This window comes from Muntiacus reevesi, chromosome 14 (assembly GCF_963930625.1).
Source record: "Muntiacus reevesi chromosome 14, mMunRee1.1, whole genome shotgun sequence".
NCBI lineage: Eukaryota > Metazoa > Chordata > Mammalia > Artiodactyla > Cervidae > Muntiacus > Muntiacus reevesi.
In genome coordinates, this window is record NC_089262.1 from 30,307,330 (window position 1) to 30,324,506 (window position 17,177).

Below are 17,177 nucleotides of genomic sequence, written 5' to 3' on the forward strand. Positions count from 1 at the left end.
TAGTCCCATCAGTAATTCCTTCACTATATGAGTGAGTTCTGTTCTGTTTCTGTAGCAGTCTGAAATCATTGAATAAGTGGTTAATGTCCAAGTTAGCTTGGGGGATGGTGTTCCATGGCTGCAATGGCTGGGCCATCCTTTTTAGACTCTTTGAATAGCAGGATTCTTAAACCACCTGGAATAGCCTCTGACACTTGACTTACGAGTAGCACTGATGTCTTCACTCACAGACAGAGTTCTGCTGAAATGCACCTGAATTAGGGTTGCCTTGTCATTTTCCTAAAGGGAAATTGCTTTCTGATATTCCAGACAGATCCACAGCCAAATGGGGCCAGTCTTATGTGGGGGCTGGTTACAGTGAAGTTCTGTCACTAATATATTCTCTCCAGAAAATTTTGCATCTGGAAAGAGATTTTGTTTTAATGGTAGCTGTGAGAGACATCTCGCTCCAGGATAATGTTGTCCAGGGACTGATGCATCATTGGAATTTAGAGATTCTTTTAAGTGAAAAATGCTTTTGTGCTCCTGGTTAGGGAAACCCATCACAGGGCCAAGGAATAAAAGAGTGTTATTTCTGTAGAAACACAGTACTTACTTCAGGTATGACTGGGACTCTTGCACTGAAAATGAAAGCCTGTTATTTATTTTATGATGGTTGTGTAAATCTCCCTACCCTCTTGTCTTTGGAGAACTGTGCCTTTTTCCAGTGGGTACTATTTATGCATTAGAAGAGCTTTTGTCTACAGGATAGACAAAAGTTAATGCATTGCATACACGACATAAACAGTCTTCTACTTACAATCAGGATGGGTTCCAAAAGTTCATCTGCAAGGCATTTGTTTAAAACAGAATGTGCTCCTCCTCAGAAACACTGATAGAAAATGATGGTCGAGGGCCCGGCTAACCCACCAAAACTCAATTCATAGTTTAAGCAAACTCACTATTGTATGTTATACCTCCTGAAAAGAGGTCTCCTGTGGTAAAAGGAGGAAGGGGAAAAGAAGATACTTGTCTTCCTGCTTCCAAAGATCTCATTGCTTTATTTCCTGATTGTCTTCATCCTTATCCATTTGAGCGGAGGTCAAATGGAGGTGTTCTACCTCCTCCAACCAGCTCCCACTATGCATACCCTTAAAATCTCTGTGCAGATTCTCAGCAAAGAAGGTATATGATCTTTTAACCTTACACTTGCTTTTGTGCAGCTCACTGTGGTCCTAAAACCTTCTGATTTTAAATATGGTATTTCCTAGCTATATGATTCTTTAATAATTAGTGGATTTCTGGTCAGTGTCATAAAGACTAATTCAGAATGGAGAAATGGTATTTGGAGACCAAATCACCATATAAAAGAAGTTGTTCCTCTAAGCCAGGGGTTCTCAACTGAGTTATGTGATTCCCGTCTATCCAAGGGATGTTTGGCAATGTCTGGGGACATTTCCCCTTGTTCCATCTGGACATTCAGTTGATAGTGGTCAGAGATGCTACTCCTCATCCTATGGTACACAGGGCCACTTTCCATAGCTTCGAATTTCACTGACGTTAAGGCTGAGAAACAAGCTTTTAAGTGTGGGTTGCTTATAGGTGTTACATTGGAGGTATCTTGATCAGTTTACAAATGCAGGATTTAGAAGCTTGGTTCCCTGCCCCCAAGCCTCCCTCCCCAGACATTCACAATGGACAGACTCTCTGATTCCAATTTACAAGTGTGTATGGAGAGCCTGGTCTGTGTTAGCACACACATGCTGTTTCTTTGGTCTTTGTTTAGGCTTCCCAGGTAGTGGTCTTTCTTTAGGCTTTGCTTAGGCTTCCCAGGTAGTGGTAAAGAACCCATCTGCCGATGCAGGAGATGTAAGAGACACTGCTTCGATCCCTAAGTTTGGAAAATCCCCTGGAGAAGGAAATGGCAACCCACCCCAGTAGTTTTGCCTGGAGAATCCCATGGACCGAGGAGCCTGTCGGACTATAGTCCATAGCGTTGCAAAAAGTCGGACACAACTAAAGTGACTTAGCACGCATAGGCACTTGGGATACAAACTTTATATTCTAGAGGGAAAGGAAGAAGAGTTGACTGCATAAATGTGTGTGAGTGTGTGTGTGTGTAGGAGGAAGGGGAGTCAGGTGAGAAGGGAAGGTTGAAGGTGCTGAGTGCTATGAAGGACAAAGAAATGAAGCAAAGAGATGAGAGGAGTGGGGGAGGAGTTTTAAGTGGTGAGATCAGGAAAGGTCTCATCAAGAAGCAGCTTTCAGTGGCATCAGGCAGGTAAGCGGGCAAACTGCATGGTTATCCTAGAAGAGGATCCAGGCTAAGCAAAGAGCATTCTCTAGGGCCCAAGGATGGAAGCCTGCTAGCCACACCAAGGCTATCCCTCAGCCCCTCTCCCACAGATGTTCTATAGGCCCACAGATGGTGCAGGGGAGGGCACCGGGTGTAATGTTGTTTAGTCACTAAGTCGTGTCCAACTCTCTTGCAACCTCATGGTCTGTAGCCTGCCAGGCTCCTCTGACCGTGGGGTAGAATTTCCTAAAGTTATCTGACCACAGAAATGTCAGAGAGCCTCACGTTGGCGTCACATTCTTTGAAGGGAACGTAAAGGGATGCTCCTTTGATAGTGTTTTTATAATTCTTCCTTCTTCCACCGGTTCCAAGTTTGAACATTTGAACTACAGGTAATTCCCGTGCAGAGCTGGAGCACATTTGGAGGAAAGCGAAAGGACAGGTGGAAGTGGGGTTTCATGTGGGTGTTGGGTGTGTTCTCATATGGCTGCCTGTGCTGGGTTCCGGGGCCCATAACAGTCGTGGTCTGGTGTCAGTGTTGTGGACGCAGGGCGTCTGGCACCCATGCTGACAGCTGAAAGCAGAATTTCCAAGCTGCATACCTAGAGTCTACCGCAGGCTTCTAGCCCAGAGCTTAATTGTACCCCAGGAGAATGGCAGCTGGCATGGGCCCTGAATGTTATCCAGGGGGCAGGATGCTGTGTTCTCCCCACTTTTGTCACAGTGAACTTTGCAGATAAGAGGTGGAGGCGTTACTCTCAAGAATAACAATTCCGTCTTTGTTGGAGAATAGTTTATTTCCTCATAGTTGTCTTCATCACAGAGATAAGAGATTTAAAATGTGTGGTCTTTTTCTTCCAATTTTTTTTTAATCCATTTAGGACACAGTGCTTTGCACCTCGCAGCCAAGAACAGCCACCATGAATGCATCAAGAAGCTCCTTCAGGTAAAGTGAAACAACCTAAAATTATAAATGTGTCATTTTAAAAACTTGAAAGTAAACTTGTGTGTGTGAAAGAGCAAATAAATACACGCATACTCCTTTAAATATTACCCCAGAATCTGGGTTCCCTAAGAAGCTTCATTGTTAAAATTTCAGATAGCTAAGGAGAAGATTATTTCCATAGCAGTTCCACTGGTGGAGAAGGGGATCCTAAGAAATTTGGAGTGCTTTCCTGGGATCCAGCTCTTTTGTCCCCTTTATTCAGCTGTATTTTTTTTTTTTTTTTCTTTTTGGAAGGACATGTACCCTTCAAACAGTCCCCTTAAAAAAAATAAACTTCCTGTGCTGTTGGGGATACTTACAATACAGGATCTCTAATATCCTAGTATTTATTCTCGCTCAATCATTAGTAGAATGCAGCTTTTCTTGAGAAGCAAAACTTCAACCACTATTTCCTTGAATGTAACTTGATGAGCTTTTAGTTCTTAGTTTTTGTTCAAATTCTTGGTTTTATTCTTCTTTGTAATTTTAGGTCAACTCCCTGGTTGAAAACTTCCGTGCCAGGAAGTTTTTATAACAATCACTTAGGGTGACAGCTTCTGTCTATCTTTGAAGATGAATATTTAATGAAATCCCAATAGTTCATACAGTTACTTCCATCTGTTGCCAGTCAAAATGCAGTCTTGGCTGTTTTCAGGAACAGCACAGAGCAATAAACTACGTGTTTGGAGTACTGTCTGTTCTGTTGAGCTGTCGTCTCGGCCTTCCTGAGCCCTGTTTGGGACCCAGCATCTTGCTTTAATTTGGCTTCGCAATTGTGATGCAGAAATGTGGGCACATTCTTCAAATTGTCCTCCTCTGTTGACCACACAGCTTCTTGTCTTGCGTTACATGATGCAAGCTACCTCCAGTGCCAGGAATGCTTAACCTTAACAGGTCTTTGAAGTGAAATTCAAGAAAGATAGATCAACATCTGTGATGATGAAGATGATTTTTATTATGAGGATTCTCTCTAAAGAAAGTTACCATAGAACTTTTCTTCTCTGCCTGCTCTGGGGCTGGATACCCTGGATAAGTGAAAATCATTGAGTTGCCCAAGTGCCCTGCCTCCACACCCATGGTCTTACCTTCAATTTTTTTTTTTTTTTTGAAATCTTATTTGTATTTTAAGTCTCTATTCCCATCCTGGCTTGGCTATCCAGACTTTGCATCTGGCTCTGATTTGAGGGAAGAATGAACTTGACAAGCTGGAAATCCTCATGGGCAACGACCAGATATTCTAGCCTCTAATGTAATTTTATATCTGGTTATGCAAATGGATTGGTTTTTCTCTGGAATCTTTGAAGCCTTTAAACAGTTCCTTGTGCTGTTCTAAAATTAGGCCAAAGCATGGTAAGTTGTAACATGATCTCTATTCTTCTTACCACTGAAGGGCAGACAAACATTTCCAACATTGCCTGCTCTCTGCAGATCATCTGAATGGTGTTCTTCTTTCTGGATAGTTATGAAAACCAGAGGCTTTGATGGCCTCCTAGTGGGTTGTTTACCTTGAGTCCTGCACTCCTCTGATCTCTGCTTCACTTCTTGTCTGGGCAGCCCACACCCTCTGCAGTGGGGCCACTGCCATCTCCTGCCAGCCCCTCACCCTGCGCCTTCTGCAGCTACTCCTTTCTCTCTGGCCTTTTGCTCTTACTATCTGTCTCCTGGAGAGACTTCCCTTCTCCAGGGGCTACCATTTAAGGGTTCTGCCTCCTCAAGGCAGTGAGCACAAAGAGAGCCTTGTGAGAGTCTTCAAATTCAGATGACCTCTCCTTCTCCTACCCCCCGCCCCCCATTCCCCTGCTTTGTCTTCTAGCAAGTGGTCCCTGGGCCCTGTGTGCTGTGTCAAATGGCGAGTGTTTACTCACGAGCAGAGCAGCCCCCATCCTGCTGGAGCTTGCCACTTGGTGAACAAAGACACAAATGCCCACGGCAAATCACACATCACTAAGAAGCAAACTGGCAAGAGTATTGTGAGAGGTGTTCAGGAGGGTCCCTGTAGAGGAACTGAGATTCAAGCTGAAAATGAAGTGGTGCAGAGAGCCGTGGGAGAGCATTCCAAGCTGACAGAAAAGCAAGTGCAAAAGACCTGTGGTCGGACCTTTTGCAAAAGGTTGGAAGGGCGCTTAAGTAGTCAGGGAGGAAAGAAAGCCAGTGAGGGGACCTGGGGGAAGTGAGAGAGAAAGAAAAAGAAGGACCCACGGGACTTTCCTGACGGTCCAGTGGTTAAGACTCTGGGCGTCCACTATGGTGGGTTTGATCCCTGATGAGGGATCCCTCATGCTACACCAGTAAGGCCACCAAAAAAGAAGGGCCCAGGATGCAGCCTTGTGTGACATGATGGAACTGCGGAGGACTTGGAAGTAAAGAGCTACACTCACAGTTTAGAAGGTCTCTCTATTTGTATAGAGAATTGACTAAAGAAGGAAAAAGCAAACCGTGAAGACAGCCAGGTGGCCGCCAAGGCTGTCAAGGTGAGCGGGTATTGGCTCAGACCAGGTGGTGATGATGGAGGAAAAGAGGAGAGTCGATTAGGGTGTGTTTGCGGTACGGAGTTGACAGACATGGTGGTAGACTAGAAGTGAGGGAGGAGGAGGAAGCAGAGATCAAGGATGACTCGGTGGTTGCTCAGGGACTAGAGAGATGAATGTGCTGTTCAGAATGACAGGGTGGCTTGGGAGGATCAAGCTGCACCAGGAGGAGACCCCAGAAGTTTTGCTTGTGCTGCCTTTGAGGTGCCCATGAGAAATAGGCAGTAGGTTTTGAAAACCAGGGCTGACATGAACACAGGCTCCACAAAGCCTGCCTGAATCTGAATTCTAGCTCTGCCACTTACTGTGACCCGAGCAAGTTACTAACTTCTTTGTACCTCAGTTTCCTCATCTGTAAATGGGGTTAATGGTAACTAATCAGGGTTGTCAGCAGCCTTAAAACCACTCCTGGAACAGTGCCTGGCACATAATAACCAATACTTGTGAAGTAGTTCTGTTGTCATTGTTAAGATAGACATTTGGGAGGCATTAGCTTCTAGACGGGGTTTCAAGCTGTGGGTGTGATGACCCAGGGTGATAGCATAGAGAAGAAACACCGGAGGGCCCTGTGTTCCCCTCTGGTGAAGGGTGGCCAGAGCAGCGGGAGGGAAATCACAATTGGATGGGCCAGACAGGGCTCCAGGAGCCGAGAGGAGAGTGTTTGAAGAAGAGGGCATGGATCACAGGTGAGAGGTCGATGAGAGGACAGAAATGTTTGTCGTCATTAAAACCACGAAGGTGGTTGGTGACTTGGATTCCCTGATCCCAGGAATATTCCTCAAGGAATATTGAGGGCAGACGCCCAACTGCAGTAGGTCCAGGAATGAACAAGAGTCAGGGAGATGGTGTGTGTGCAGGCCGTTCTTAACAGAAGGTTGGTCTTGTGAAGGGGGATAGAGAATTAGGGCAGGAAATGGAGGGGCAGGTGGGATCATGATGAGACTTCCTAGAGCATGTTGTTTAGCTGGTGGGGACGATCTGTTGTGACAGAGCTGATGGAAGGGAGAGGTGACAGTTCACTTCTGTCTTGACTGCTTTGAGGTGAGCCTCTCCCCATGAAACCATATGCTCGTGGAGCACAGCAGCTGGGGCTTATTCAGGTTTATACTTTGCTTAGTAAGTTGCATCATACCTTGCAGGAAAAGGATAAACTAAATAGAACTGAAATTTACTATACATATTTATTGACTTTTGTCTTATAGTCTAAATGCCCAGCTGAAAGTATCGACAGCTCTGGGAAAACAGCTTTACATTATGCAGGTAATTTTCCTTCTCTTATTTGTTGTCTTCTACCATGAGAAACAGTACATTTTTATTTTCCTTATTTAAGCCATTAACTTTACCATTGTTATTCCTGATGCCATTTTCTGTCATCCTTCCTAGACATTATTCCCCTTTTCCTCAGTTTGCAGATTGTGTAGGGTTTTACTGAGGAATACAGCCAGAATTCATCAATCGCCTGCCAAACAGCTAGTAAACATTGTCATGATGGTTATATTTTAATTGTGAGATTCTCATTTAAGAGAGATTTATAAGCATTTGTAGATTTCAGGTAATGTGTGATACAGATTTGTTTTTGCTTGGGGATCAAAAGGATCTTCAATCAATTTTATATATCAAGGTTTGGTTTTGCTATCGGTCACACAGTTTCAAGTGACAAAACGTTGATACAGAACTCTGGGATGATTAGATTTACACATTTCTTTTAGTGCTAGTTGTAGAAAACCTTGGGGCTTCCCAGGTGGCGCTAGTGGTAAGAAACCTGCCTGCCAGTGGAGACTTAAGAGATGCGGGTTCAATCCCTGGGTCGGGAAGATCCCCTGGAGGAGGGCATGGCAACCCACTCAAGTATTCTTGCCTGGAGAATCCCATGGACAGAGGAGTCTGGTGGGCTACAGTCCATGGAGTTGCAAAGAGTCAGAGACGACTGAAGTGCCTTAGCATACACGAAGAGCTAAGCCAAATGTTTGCCTAAAGGCAACCAACAACTGGCAAACGCTGACCGTAGGTCTGACGACACTGAAATTAAACGGTAATTTAAGACACCGCTTGCTTATCCATCCTGACATCATTTCTCTTCTGTGCAGCCAAGTATCACCTGCATACTGGGTGGACGTGAACTTTTCTTTCCTAGAAGTGTTTGATGCCCCGGGTTGTGAGACTAGCCTTGTGACTTGCTGTGGTTTCTGTGTCTTCCTTCCCTCAGCCGCACAGGGCTGCCTTCAAGCTGTGCAAGTCCTTTGCGAGCACAAAAGCCCCATAAACCTCAAGGATTTGGTAAGTACCAGATGACCATTAGAAGTGGAGATGGACCCTGGTTTCCAGAGCACCATGGGCTCCTTCTGGAGCATTTGGCAAAAGTCTGCTGCTTTCTGACCTAGATTCTCTTGTGCAAAACAGATTTCGGTGTTAGCCCCATTGGTCCTTAAACCATTAATAACACATTTTGCAGCATGCACTTTCAGAATTTATTTCTAAGGATGGACACATGGTTTACTATCAACTTAAATATTAATATGACTTATTTTATTGACTTGTAGTAAAAAATAAGTCTAAATAGTTCTATTATTTTCTTTCTGCACCCCATATATCATCTTTGGTGCTCCTGGATAGTGTTTTCCAACTATAAAGACCACTTATAGCCTATTTTAACCTTGCTGAACTATTTCGAGAATAAATTGACATGCCTCTTGCTCCTGTTTACGGCGTTGAATTTCCTGCTATAGCATGGGACTTGGCATGTGTAAGTTACACTTGATGGGGACATTGTGAAGTGAGCATTTAGAATCTGTAAATAAATTCACACTTGCTGAATCTCAATACTTTATAACCAGAAAGTATTATAACTTCACAGAGATAATTTTCTAGGAATTCTGAAGTTCTACTCTGAGTGAATACTTAATCTTTAAGTAGCAATTGTATTTTTAAATATCCCCACATTATAATAATTGAATATATTGTAACTCTTTTTTTCCTTTGCCTATTTGAATACATCTGCCTTAAAATTGTTGTCAACCACATATGTGGGGTATGTTCAATGTAAGAACAGAATAATAGCTTCTCTTTATGGCTTGCATAATTTGAGTCAGGTCCCCTATTCACCCTAAGATTGTGGAAATTGTCACCTATAAATTCTCCTGATATTTTTTCATTTGTTTTATACTGTGATGTTGAGGTTCTTAATTCATTTTGCAATTTGTATGAGCTGGTAATCTAATTTTTTCTAAAGAAAATGTCAATTGTTATATTAAACAAACCTTTCTTTCCATCAATCTCTTTATCTTGTCATGTGTCAGTAATGGACAAATAAACTCTTAAGCTATGTTTTTATACCTAGTAAAATTATGAAAGCTTATGCTTTCCAAGAAGACAGTTGATGGCATGGCAGGATGCCAGGATACTTAGAAGAAAGTGCTTAGAGAGCATGAGACCTAGTAATGCCATAAGGAAACACCCCTTCATTTCTCCAGAACACGGAGAGCCATTTCTCAATGAACATGGCTTACTTGCCTCAAGCCTTGACATAAGTACAGAAGGAATCAGGACCTTTGTAAATCTGGTATTTGGCTTCTAAATTAAAATCTTAATCTGAATTTGTCTCCTAGGATGGGAATATACCACTGCTTCTTGCAGTACAAAATGGCCACAGTGAGGTCTGTCGCTTTCTTCTGGATCATGGAGCAGATGTAAATTCCAGAGACAAAAATGGAAGGTACCACAGAATTAGAAAGCATGTGATTTCACTGATATCCACGTTCTGAGAAGTTTTCACAGCTGTACTTTGGATCGTTTGTTTTAAAGCAGTTTTAACTTCTTTACTGTGTTCCGCCTTTTTTGGATAATTAAGAATCTGTTTTGACTTAAAAAAATATTTTCTCCAGACCTCTGGGAGCATCATAACTGACTGTGTCTATGATGACATTATTAAATGTTAAAATGAATAGGCCATTTCCTTTGACTTTTCAGGCAAAATAAAAGTAAACATATTGGTTGTTTTTTAAAAAAAAAAAAAGAAACAGGCTTAATAATGTTATAGGTTCTTTATAAAACTTGATTTGAGAAAAAGACAAGATTTGTGCCAATCATATTTAAATTCCATCATAGTTATGTCTATGTTATTTGACCTAATATTTTTTATGATTTAATCTGAGGTTTTATAAAACGGTTACCCGATTTTGGTAGCATTCCACTTTGAATTTCCTGGAGTATTAAGAGTAGTACAGGTTTAAAAAAAAAAAAAGAGTAGTACAGGTTTAAATGCACTTAATCTCCTTTTCTCTGTTTTTAAGACAAATGAAATGATTTCCTAGCAGAAGTTTCCAGATTTTGTTTTCCAGTACTGATTTTTTTGTCTCCTCATTCTTTAGAACTGCTCTCATGCTGGCTTGTGAGATTGGCAGCTCAAACATTGTAGAAGCCTTAATTAAAAAGGGTGCAGACCTAAACCTTGTAGATTCTCTTGGACACAATGCCTTACATTATTCCAAACTCTCGGAAAATGCAGGAATTCAAAGCCTTCTATTATCAAAAATCTCTCAGGATGCTGGTATGTGAAAGAAAATAGCCAATGTTGTTTCAAATTTATCCCACTCCATTTTCCCCAAAGAATAAAGGAATTTGTACAATATATTATTCTTTTAAATATATTCCTGGGGAAAAATGAAGTGTTGAATATTGTGTATGTTGTGTATATTGTGTATGTTGTGTTTGTGTTTGTGTGCAAGTGTGTGTTTATATACCCCCCCACCCAAAGTAGATATGAGTCATTATGGTTGTTATAGTGTTTTTTTTCTCATTTTTCTTCTATAGATTTAAAGACACCAACAAAACCAAAGCAGGTATTTATCTTTGGAAGAGGAGATTGTTTTTTATCATTGCTTGTGGGAATTTTTGATTAAACCACTCTGTGGGCCATTAGGAAAGTGATTAAGACTAGGCTGAAACTACTTAAGAAGTAAAATATCTTTGGAATAAATGATTCATTGTAAGGTGGTAAATATTTTCTTAATGATTTAACCTGTTACCAAAGCATGTAACTTTAAACTTGCTACTCATATATTCATCTTTTTTCTGAAATGTACTAATATTTCCTGCTGGTGTGAAAAGGTTTGATGTGATTTTTAACTCTGAGAACAACAGTATTTTAACTACTTGTAATATCACATGAATTACAGCACTCTGTGTTAAATATTTAATGAAAATATGAGATTTGCCACTTTGATTTTAATTAGATCTTTTCTAAAATGTCATTCATTTTACACAAATAGAAATTGAGAAGTTTACGCTGTTACTTTGGAGTTTTTCTTAAAAACATAGTCACTATTGTTTATTAATGAGCTATATATTTGATTATTTATAAGTCAAGGTTCTTGGAAAAATTATCATACTGAGCAAATACTTGATACTGAATTTATTTTGTACCAATTGTGTTATTTATTCATAACCTTCATAACCTTCAGAGAGGAAGTTCTCCCTTTTCCCCATATTCATAGTCATTCCTTGGTATCGCAGGGAATAGCAAAATCTGCAGACACTCAAGTCTCTTATATAAAATAGTGTGGTACAGTTGGCTGTCTGTATCTGTGATTCTGGGATATGCAGACGGTTGAATCTGTGGGTGTGGAACTTGTGGATATGGAGGGTCAACTGTACATTTTTAAGAAAAGGAATGGAAGTAGTGAAAAGGTAGGGGAAATACCACTGCTTTGCATTAAGATGGGAGCTAGACTATGAACATACTCTGGGTTCTAAATTGTGGTAAACAATTCCTTATCCTCTCCTTTCCAAGTTCTGCACACCAACTTAATCTGGTTTTGTCTTGTGTTTTTTATTTTCTTACTTTAAAGCATGAGCTGCTAGAAGAACACTTGGAGCATGCATATTACTTATTTTTATGTTGGTAGCAGATTTCAGAACTTGATAAAGTAAAAAAAGTGCATGAACTGTTGAGGTTTTTCTCATTTGTTTGATGAAGCTATTTACTCAGACTTTACTAACCTAACTAACCCACCTCCATTCTTTGGACTGTGATAACTTTCAGCATGATCAAGTCTCTAAAATAAGCTCAGAGAGAAGTGGAACTCCAAAAAAACGCAAAGCTCCACCACCTCCTATCAGTCCTACTCAGGTAAAAATGAAAGAAAACCAACAATGAAAAAACATAACAACAAAGCCATAATTTTGTTATTTTGTGTTTAGGTCAAAAAGAACTGTTTTAAAATTGACCCGTAAATGAACATTTAAAATTTTCTTTAGCAGTTTTAAACTACAAATAGTGATATGAAGAATTTTGATTATAGTAGGGAAATAATGTTGATTCTTACTTATTTCAAAACTGAAGAATTAGACTGTATCTTTTTTTAGAAGTTTCAAAATTCTGAAAATCTAGAACAGGACCTTTTTCCTTAAGATAATAAGCTCAGACAGAGCTCATATTAACAGCTCTAGTAAAGTGGGGAGAATGTGTGACTGGTGAAGCATTAGTTGAAAATGAATTTTAGTTGGTCTATCAAACATTATTGAAATATATTTGCCTTTCATATTACATTTAAGGTTGACTAACATTAAAGGAGCTTTCATTTTTGAGCTTATAGTGATTACTGAGTAGAAGAGGAAGCTTGAGTAACTATGAAATGATAAATAAAAACAAGCCAGGGTTTATTATTAAAAGAATCATAGGCCATAAAAAGAATAATCCTTATCAAGTATTTAAGAGGAATATCTCCTTCAATAAGTAATATTAAATATGTTAGCATATTCATTAATAATATTCTCAATCTGCAATAGAAGTTTTATAAACTTGTAAAGTTAATTCTAGTGAATATAGGAGCAAAATTCCTTAGTTAATTCTACTCTGTAAACTTTCAGAAAGTATTTGAGATAGGTGAATTGTACTGAAAATACGTTACTGTTGAATTAATTGAAACTAAGCGTAATTACTGTTAGATTTATTTGCATTGGTTAAATAGGCTAATTCTTTGACACTGGAGAAGAAAAACTTTTGAAGAAGGATTCCTTATTGATGGTTTTCATTTTGGTTTTTTAGTTGAGTGATGTGTCTTCCCCAAGATCAATAACTTCAACACCACTTTCAGGAAAGGAACCAGTATTTTTTGCTGAACCACCCTTCAAGGTATTTCATTTCTGTGTCCAACTTATTACTTAATTTTAAAATATACAACAGATTTGACTTAAGTTATATAGCACTGGGTAAAACAGAATATACTTCCGAGTCATTGGTTTACAACCTTTTCATCAGAAGTCGTCCTCTGATTATTTTTTCTGATGAGGCCTCCATAAAAAAAGAGTAGACTGAATATATTTATTAACTAATATTTAATTTTCTTCATTTAAAAAAAGGACAAAGATAAGAACTTACCTCATAGCCAGTCATCTTTCCAAATTGAGTTGACATAATATCAATCAAAAAGAAAGAAAATGGATAGTCGCTGATGTCTTACTAAGAAGTAATTATATATTTTTATATAATTATAAAAGTAGTATGTATTTATTTTTAAAATTTTAGTAAATACATTCTACCTGATTCTCTAGATTTGTGGTTGGAATGTATTTTAAGGAATGAGAGGGTATTTCAATTTAATATTTGTTTAAATATCACTAGGAAATTGTACTTGGAAAAAAAGTAAAATTTATATTTGTTACAGTGAAATTTCAATGGCATAATTGTGTATTTATTTCCCCCATCTAAGAATTACTAAAAATAAATTTGTGTTTAACTTAGATGAACATTGATCTGAAAAAGATTCCATCAACCTATCATCTCGCTTGTATTAAATAGATTTTATTAAAATATAAGGCAAGGAAAGGAAGTTATGCCTTTATAATTACCATCCTAATATCTTCTAATATGATCATGGCTCAAAGGTAGCAAATGCATTCCAAAGAACAATATGACAAATTACGTTTTTCAGAAATAGAGTGTAAAAAGACTTATTTCTTTAAAACAATCACAGAAAGATAAAAGGGACACCATCTGCAATAGCTAAAGTTTTAAAAGATAAAAAGATGCCAATGGGTGGTGATGATGTGGAAGAACTAGAACTCTCATACTCTGTTTGTTGGATGTATAATGGTACAGCTACTGCAGCCCTCCAGGCTCCTCTGTCCATAAGGATTGTCCAGGCAAGAGTACTGGAGTGGGTTGCCATGTCCTCCGCCAGGGGATCTTCCCAACCCACAGATTGAACCCAGGTCTCCCACATTGCAGGCAATTCTTTACCATCTGAGCCACCAGGGAAGCCCATAGCTACTTTGGAAAACCATCTGACAGTTTCTGTAAAAGTTCAACATACACCTAACATATCATCTAGCCATTCACTCATAGATGTTTACCCAAGAGAAATTAAAATATGTCTCAAAAAGTACACAAATGTTTATAGCATCTTTTTTCAAATATCCCCAACTAGAAACAGTCCAAATGTCTTACAACAAGTGAATGGATAAAGATAATGAGATATATCCATATATAAGAGCATTAATCAGCCATAAAAAGAGAATGACGTGCTGGCCAAGCGGTATCATAGATGAATCTGGAAACCATCATGCTGAATGAAAGAAGCTAGGCTCAAAGAAGTTCATCCCTTGTAATATTCCATTTATAGGAATTCTAGAAAATGAAAAAAGGAGAGTAGTGTGATTGCCTGGGAATAGCAGGGATTGGCTAATGAGGCATGAGGAAACTGAAGAGGTAATGGGGATATTCTGAATCTTGATTATAGTGGTATCTTGGGTGTGTATCTGTTAAAACTCCTCAAATTAAAAGCTTTCAATGTATATACTTTATTGTACTGTAATAGCGTTGAAAAATAAAAATAAGCGCTTATTTTTTAAGTGAAAATAAAGCTTTTGTTACGATAAGCACTTGCCAAAAATGAGCCACTCTATTTTTAGCATTTGAGCGTTTACAAAAGTTCTTTTGCTGAAAAATTATCTCTCTCATCATGGTCTATGGCATATCTAGATAAAACTTAGTAATTTCTGGCAAGAAACTGTATTTTGTTTTGGAATGAGAGTTTGGCTTTGAAATTACAAGAATTTTTCCAATATACTAAAAGACAGATATTCGGGGATACAGGTTTAGAAGAAATCTTTAGGAGATTGTCAGTCCACAGCCATAAGAATTCTTATTCCCTTATAAAATTACCTGTATTTTCCCTGACAGGTCTCATTGATTACCATTTCTCTTAAAAGCAATTAATATATTAGTGGTTTATTGATAAAGTGATAAAGCTAAAAATACTTCTAATGTATTTTAATATATTACCCAGATAAGTAAAACTTCTATTTGTCTTTACTATGAAAGTAGTATTCACAATCTCAAGTTTTAGCACACAGCCCACTGAATTAGCTATTATGTAAGTTTATTATAATCTTCAAAGATTTTTGTAATATTCATGATGTTTCATTTTGTAATATTTTGAGAATATATCCTTAGGAACCTCTAAATAAAAATTTTATCTCAGGGGTTAATTGTTGCTTTTATGTACCTATATTTTAAAATATCTTCTTTCCTGGAGATGGTCTATTTTCATAGTAGGATCATACCAACCTGTGTAAACTCAAGGAGAAAAATTCGCTGGACTCTTTTGCAGAGTGTGACATTCAGGAATACATTTTAAGTCATTTTTGTGTTCCAGCAGGCTGAGATTAGTTCTATACAAGACACCAGAGACAGACAAAGTGCCAGTACCACAGGTAAGACGAAGGGGCCTGTCCCCATGACTGGTCTCTATTTCACGTCCCTTTAAGAGAGCAAAGGCCAAGGAGAGATACCCTGTCTGGGGAAGTCAGAGAACCTCGGATTCCACCCAAACACTGCCAGTCTTCCAGTCTGATGCTGTCTACTTCAGCAGGCTTTCACCTAGATTTTAGGGAGTCCCTGAGCTTGGGTATGAAAAAAGAAATCCCTGTTTTCATCTGTTCCTAATTCAACATTGGCACTTCCTTCAGTGATGAATATAGACAGAAAGCCCCAGTAGTGTTAGCAGATCAGTGATTTTGACACCAAGATAACTCACAGATGGTATCATATCTCCTTACTGTTATTACAAATATCTTGAAAGATCATTTATAGTATCTCTACTAGAAACTATGGCAGTTAGTAGACCTGCTTCCAGATCTTGTTGTTTGGTGGGTTACAAAAGAAGCTTGCTGATTGCTGTAGCTTGTACATTCTATTTTATGCATTTTAAGACACTGTTTTGCGATGAGGTCCACGGGCTGTGAGCTGCCAGCTAGTGACCCTTCTTGCGACTGAGCAGCAGGTTATTTCTTGAAGAGAGAGCCAACTGAGCACCTCCACGGCTGCCATAATTGAACTTTTCTACTTTGGATTTTAAACAGACGTGAAAAGAGTGTCAAATCACATGCAATCATATTGTCTTCAAGGAGGTTTGATTCATTGTATTGAGTTCATCCTGTTGCTTTACCCTTTAAGAATGTAGTACAGTACCTTCAGAATCAATTTGAAGTGTGGAGTAGATTATTTCAAAGGCCACTTTTTTGTTCCAGCATCCAGTTTCTCAATCTCTTATGCACATCATATGTGTTTGGAGCACTTAACTTGCAAATTTTAGACATATAAGCATATTATTGGCTGGGGAATTTTTGCAGAAACTAATGCTTGAGACATTAATACAGCTCCAGTTAATAATGTGTTAAGAAATATTCCTGGTAGAGAACAATGTTAATATAACTGCACAACTGTTACATTGGATACTTTAAAAGCCATCCATCCTATCTTAGAAGTAATTTTTGTTGCTTAGAATTACCCTCCTGCTCCCAAATCCCCTGATTCATTCCAAGCTGACCAGATTCTATGTCAAGAACACTCATAAAGCTGTGGTTTAGGCCCCAGATATCATTAGTAAGCATTTCTGTGAAGAGATGTCATTTCCCATCCTTCTAAATTAAGATTCAAGTTTTCATCTTTGCATTAAATGGTTGTGAGAAATTTTTTAAATACAGGTGAAAATTTGGATCAGTGCTGTTCAGAGTGTGGTCTCTAAACTGTTGCCAGTCTAAAATTTAAAAAAAGGATTGCTCCAAAAAGTCATCCAGCCAAGCACACTGTTTCATCCACCTGACAATTTTTATCCATAGGAAGGCTTTCTGGGTGAAGGAAGCAGTATATTGAATGACATTCTGGAGCACATTTCTTGTCTTATTTCAATGAGAACTTTGAGTAGCATAGCTTTAGATGTTATTTCAGCATGATTATCAGTAGAATGTCAAATAGTTGTGGTTTACCAGCAGTGTTTATTGTGGGATTCGGAAACTCATGTTTCATGCAGGGGTGGTCAGCAAATGCCTTAAGGAAGAGGCAGAGTCTGATGTGGGTCTTGAAGGATGCCTAAGAGTTATCCAGCCA

At 38.9% G+C, this 17,177-nt stretch overlaps 1 protein-coding gene across 7 annotated transcripts in view; it reads left to right on the top strand.

Moving 5' to 3' along the window:
* The window catches only part of RAI14 (retinoic acid induced 14), a 159,271-nt gene that overhangs the window by 131,561 nt on the left and 10,533 nt on the right, over nucleotides 1-17,177 (top strand). For 4 of the 7 annotated variants that reach the window (XM_065905615.1, XM_065905616.1, XM_065905617.1 and 1 more), the window contains 9 exons: nucleotides 3,157-3,221; nucleotides 6,991-7,048; nucleotides 7,995-8,065; nucleotides 9,394-9,500; nucleotides 10,156-10,334; nucleotides 10,598-10,626; nucleotides 11,829-11,915; nucleotides 12,834-12,920; nucleotides 15,445-15,502. In XM_065905615.1, the coding sequence (XP_065761687.1) occupies nucleotides 3,157-3,221; nucleotides 6,991-7,048; nucleotides 7,995-8,065; nucleotides 9,394-9,500; nucleotides 10,156-10,334; nucleotides 10,598-10,626; nucleotides 11,829-11,915; nucleotides 12,834-12,920; nucleotides 15,445-15,502 (741 nt within the window). The remainder of the gene's footprint in view (nucleotides 1-3,156; nucleotides 3,222-6,990; nucleotides 7,049-7,994; nucleotides 8,066-9,393; nucleotides 9,501-10,155; nucleotides 10,335-10,597; nucleotides 10,627-11,828; nucleotides 11,916-12,833; nucleotides 12,921-15,444; nucleotides 15,503-17,177) is intronic. The other 3 variants (XM_065905618.1, XM_065905619.1, XM_065905620.1) reach the window with 3 other exon arrangements.